General features: G+C 30.5%; 1 protein-coding gene across 1 annotated transcript; it reads right to left on the bottom strand.

Moving 5' to 3' along the window:
* Nucleotides 1-436: 436 nt before the first annotated feature.
* On the bottom strand, nucleotides 437-2,121 carry LOC133307505 (transcription factor MYB1-like). Its single transcript, XM_061508011.1, has 3 exons — nucleotides 1,989-2,121; nucleotides 1,746-1,875; nucleotides 437-1,064 (listed from the first exon to the last, which is right to left on the bottom strand). The coding sequence occupies exons 1-3, from the start codon at nucleotides 2,119-2,121 to the stop codon at nucleotides 437-439; spliced, it is 891 nt and encodes a 296-aa protein (XP_061363995.1).
* Nucleotides 2,122-4,951: the final 2,830 nt, after the last annotated feature.

Raw genomic sequence — 4,951 nt, 5'->3', positions numbered from 1 at the left:
AATAAAAACACGAATAAAGCGGCTTAAGGATTCCAAGAAGATTAAGCATATCTTCAAAGAGATGTAATCCAGCGGTAAAGGGAGCGAGACCACTTCCTACGAATGAATAGACCTAAGCAACTAAATCATGAATCTAACACTATATCTAAATTCAAAATCTTAAAACATCATGTTATATGTTCCCTCTATATATCTCATTTTTTCTCGATATGAGATTTTCATCGCTCACACTTCAATTCCTTACAATAAAATAATAGTTACTACTCTTGAGTTTAATCAATTATTATCAATGATAAGAAAAAATTATGCAATATTAGCTTATTTTACAATCAAAGAAACCTTGTCGGCCAAACAAAATATCATTAAACCTTTCTTAAGAAATAAATAAATATTTAAATACAAACACACACTCAATTTAATCTTAATCTTTTTTAATTCAAAGCCAATCAAATCCGGACTCCATATAAGTAGCCACTGATTGAAAATCAAAATCTGTATCATACAATGAATTACCCCAAGGGAAGTGGGCATCATTGTATGATTTTGGACACAAATTATGGCCCTTGTCGACTAAGCTAGGGTTACCATTGTCTTCCATTATCTTATTTTCCAAAAATGATGGTTCAGGAAAATCCATCTTGAGGAGCTCCGAAAAGAAATTGCCATCCATCTCAAAATCTTCCATGAAATCCAATGGATCAATGTTACACTCTGAAGATGGTGACACTGACACTGGTGATCCCTTCATCTTGTTATCACCGACATTGATCCCTTCAATATTCTCATTTAGTTGAATAATTTCTCTAGTGAGTACTGTGACCTTAGTCCATCTTGTTGCTTTAGGATGAACTACGCATGAATCCTTATTTGGTGGGTAAGGACAGTTCCACTCTTGAGTTTTGAGGTTAGGATCTTCTTGAGCTGAGTGCAATGAGCTTCGTGAACCACTCATAATGGAACTGTTTGGGGTAACATTTCGAAGTTTCCTTCCAATATTGGTATTCCAGTAGTTCTTGATTTCATTGTCTGTTCGTCCTGGAAGCCGTCCAGCAATCAAGGACCACCTAAAATTAATAAGTATCGTTTTATCGTAAGTTTATTTTTAAGACAATTCTATGATACCTCTATGGTACATACAAATATACAATGAATATTTGGCCTTTTGACCCTTTTTATGCAGAATCCAAGACATGCTATACGTTTAAATAGATATTTTTTAAACTACTTATCAATTTAATGCGTGTAAATCGAGAGGGAGTGTGCGTATTTAAGTCGCGCATCACCTCTATATGAGACTTGTGCAAAAATTAGCTAGTGTAATGCAAAACACATACTCTGACAGTGCACGCTCAAGTTGAGCGCACGGCAGATCATTCTGGCTTTTGCATAAGACACTTACAAGAATGATGTGTAACTTAAACACACATAATTTTTATATGTGTTTCACTTGCATTAAGATTAATAAATAATTTGTTAAAAGAATTAAAATGATAAATAGATTCTGCATCAGAAGGATAAAAAGCCTGAATTCATATATACTTCAATTCATCGCTTTTTTTTTTCTTGCTGAGTGGTGTCATTGAAATATGTATTAATTTTATTATAATATCAAAAATGAAGTTAAGGCTAGACATGATAATAATAATTTATATAACTGAAATTATATATATAGATAGTGAGATTTTTTTTTTATTCGAGAACACCTTAGGAATTTCTCTTAATAAAATGATAAAGTGACGATGGACCTGTTTCCAAGAAGGTTGTGAAGCCTGATAATAAGGTCCTCTTCATCGCTAGTAATATTTCCTCTTTTAATGCCAGGCCTTAGATAATTCAACCATCTTAGCCTGCAACTTTTCCCGCATCTCTTGAGACCTGCATGAAACCATTATATGTTAGTTGAAATTAATCCCATTAGTTTCCAACATTGTATCTATGAAACTATATATATATATATATATATATATATGAAAGAAATATAATCTTACCTGCTCTTTTGGGCAGGTGTCTCCATTTTCCTACGCCATGAATCTTTATGTATTCTGTGAGAATTTTGTCTTCTATAGCTGTCCATGCTCCTTTGTTCAAACCTTGCTTAGAACAACAAGGACTCCTTCCCATGTCTCAATGTATGCAACTTGTTTCGAACGTAAGAGAAAGTAGATCCTATGTTGGCTGAGAGGAATGTGTCACGTCCGTTCCATATATATATATATATATATATATATATATATGATCGATATACATAAATTCATTATTCTTACTAGGGAAGACCTAAAATAAACGAAGCCGGCCTCAACCCTAGGTAGGTCTCCACCCCACAAATTATTTGGTCACTAAAGTTTTCCTAAGAATCCAAATGAGCTTATGGGTTTCAAATTGCATGTGCCTTAATTAAGGGGAGGGACAACATATAGTTTAAATTTTACCTATGTTTTAGTGAGTGGAGATTAATTAATGCAAAATTAAAGAAAAATCATAAGTGAATACACTCATCTGCCGTCATAGGCATCAGTAGAAGCTTCTTCTATCTAACTTTCTCACGCTTGAAAGTTAGTTGGATATAAAATCTGAAAGATTGAAGGAAAAAGTGAGATTAAATCCGTACGTACACTCAAAAATGAAAATGGACTGTATAATTTATTATATAAATTTGGACTGTATAATCATATCAACAGAAGAAACTATGGTTTGGTTTGTATACATTGTTTGAAGTTTTTAGAATTTTTCATTTGTCTATTCTTAATTTAGATTCTCAAAATTGATATGTTTGTTGAAAATTGTGTTGGAAGGACAATCAACAGTAAGAAAAGAGTGGGGAAACAGACCACATTCATAAAATACAATATATATATATATACCCTACCCTTAATATCAAACATTGGCCTATACAAAGCTGATAGGATAGAATCACAGGAGGAGTGTAAGGGAGAAAAAGAAATAGGGAATGACAGAGCTGCTGTCATAAAGTTCAAAATTATTGCAGCGAGAAATGGAAGTTAAAAGATACGGAGCAGTAGTCAGAAACTTCCGTGTAAAACTTCTTCACATTAAACTCTGTTGGTGAAGCTATATTACCAATACATAGTTTCACCTATCTGTGTTAAGAAACTGTATAAAATTTGATTAATTATTAATTAAACTGGGACAGTAAGGATCGAATTCGTAAAACTCTGATATATATTATATTAATTCAATCCAAAAACTTAAACTATTGGGTGAGATTACAATAAAAGTTTTATATATCTCTAACATTTTTTCATTTCCAAAAAAAGAAAAAAAAAAAACTTCTTCACATGCCACATGGTTTCTCAGTATCATTTTGCAGGCATTCGAGTCCCTTGCTTACATTTCATGGTTCCCAACATATTCTATGCCTCAACATAAGATGAAAAAGGCCACGACAACGAGACAAAATAGAATGACTAGTACAGATAGTCACTTTACAGAATATCTGAGAATATAGCGGCAAGTATTCAACTCTTTTTTTTTTTTTTTTGAAAAAAATTAAATTGCATAAAAAATTTATAATTAACGTAAATCTTATATTAACATGAATGTTTTCATAACAAGTTCAAAAATGCAAACCCCAATATCATGTACACTTACAGATTTTTTATTAATGTGAAAAATTCATTTTGACCCCAAAATTTTATCTAATATAGTAATAGGGGAGATGGATGTGAAGATCTGTTTATATTCCTAACACAATATCTGTTCAACCTATAAAAAAATAACTGCTGCAAATATCACATCACATACAACAACATGTTATATAAATTAAAAATAAAATAAAATAAGAAATTCAAGTTTCCAAATGATAACCACGAGCCCAACCCTAGGTCTATATCATAAGTTATTGTTTTATGAATACAATAATCAATTATACATTCCTTCCATTAATTAATTTTAAGTATATGAGAATGGAATTATCCCGTACTATAATCAATGGCAAATGCGCAAAAATTTTGTGGGAAGGCGAAGGAATCAAAATTCACATTTAATTAAGATAGGATTATACGATAATGGACCAATATGTAATAATATTTAAAGAATTCTTCAAGTTTACTGTGTACCCGAAAAATAATATGAATAAAAACTTGAAGGCTAACCTTCAGGGGGATATACATATACTACATTACATTTCTCTTAAATATGAATGAGGTATAATACAAATGTTTGCATAAATTTGAAGGGGGGACAATCGCCCCTCTGACACACCCTAACTCCACCACTACAATCAATATTTCTTTGGTTGCCATAAATATATATATTTATGATTTAAACAAGTAATAATTGTAAGGGTATAAAATTTCTAAAGTTATTTTAGATAACGTTATATATCTAATGTTCACCAAAATACAAACACAAAAATGTGTAGGGTCCATGTGAAGAAAAGATAGAGGAAAAAAATTATGGGTCACGTATATTTTTATGTGTGTATTTTGGTGAACATTAGATAAGATTATCTAAAGTAATTTTAGAAACTTTTTAAATCCTAATTTTAATTATCGGATTAACATCAATAACTTAGATCCTATTTGACATTGTTTTTCAAGATAAAATTAAAAAAGGAGCTTAAAAAATAAAGCTAAAATTTATTTGGTAATAATATAAAATTATGCTAAGGGTTTTGAAGGAAAAGAGATGAAATGATTTGATATTAGGGTAAGTGGTAAAGTTCATAAATACAAGTTTATAACAAAGGTAAAATTAAAAAATAAATACAAGAACTTCAAAACGGTGACATATATCTTAATTAAAATAGCTCATTCGGTAAGTTTTTAGCTTTTTCTTTTTTTTTTCTTATTATAAAAAATTAATAATAAGAGTTTTTGTAAAATTAAGAGAACTTAAAAATAAGAGCTCTCAAACAGACACTTAGAATGACTTTTCTTTTTAAGACCGGACCTTATTTCTATATTTTTACAATTTTGAATAACGTAATTAA

Source organism: Gastrolobium bilobum, unplaced genomic scaffold (assembly GCF_033153095.1).
Source record: "Gastrolobium bilobum isolate Gb01-03AN ecotype WA unplaced genomic scaffold, APGP_CSIRO_Gbil_v1 utg367, whole genome shotgun sequence".
In the NCBI taxonomy this organism is placed as follows: domain Eukaryota; kingdom Viridiplantae; phylum Streptophyta; class Magnoliopsida; order Fabales; family Fabaceae; genus Gastrolobium; species Gastrolobium bilobum.
This window is presented reverse-complemented; position numbering and strand designations above follow the sequence as displayed.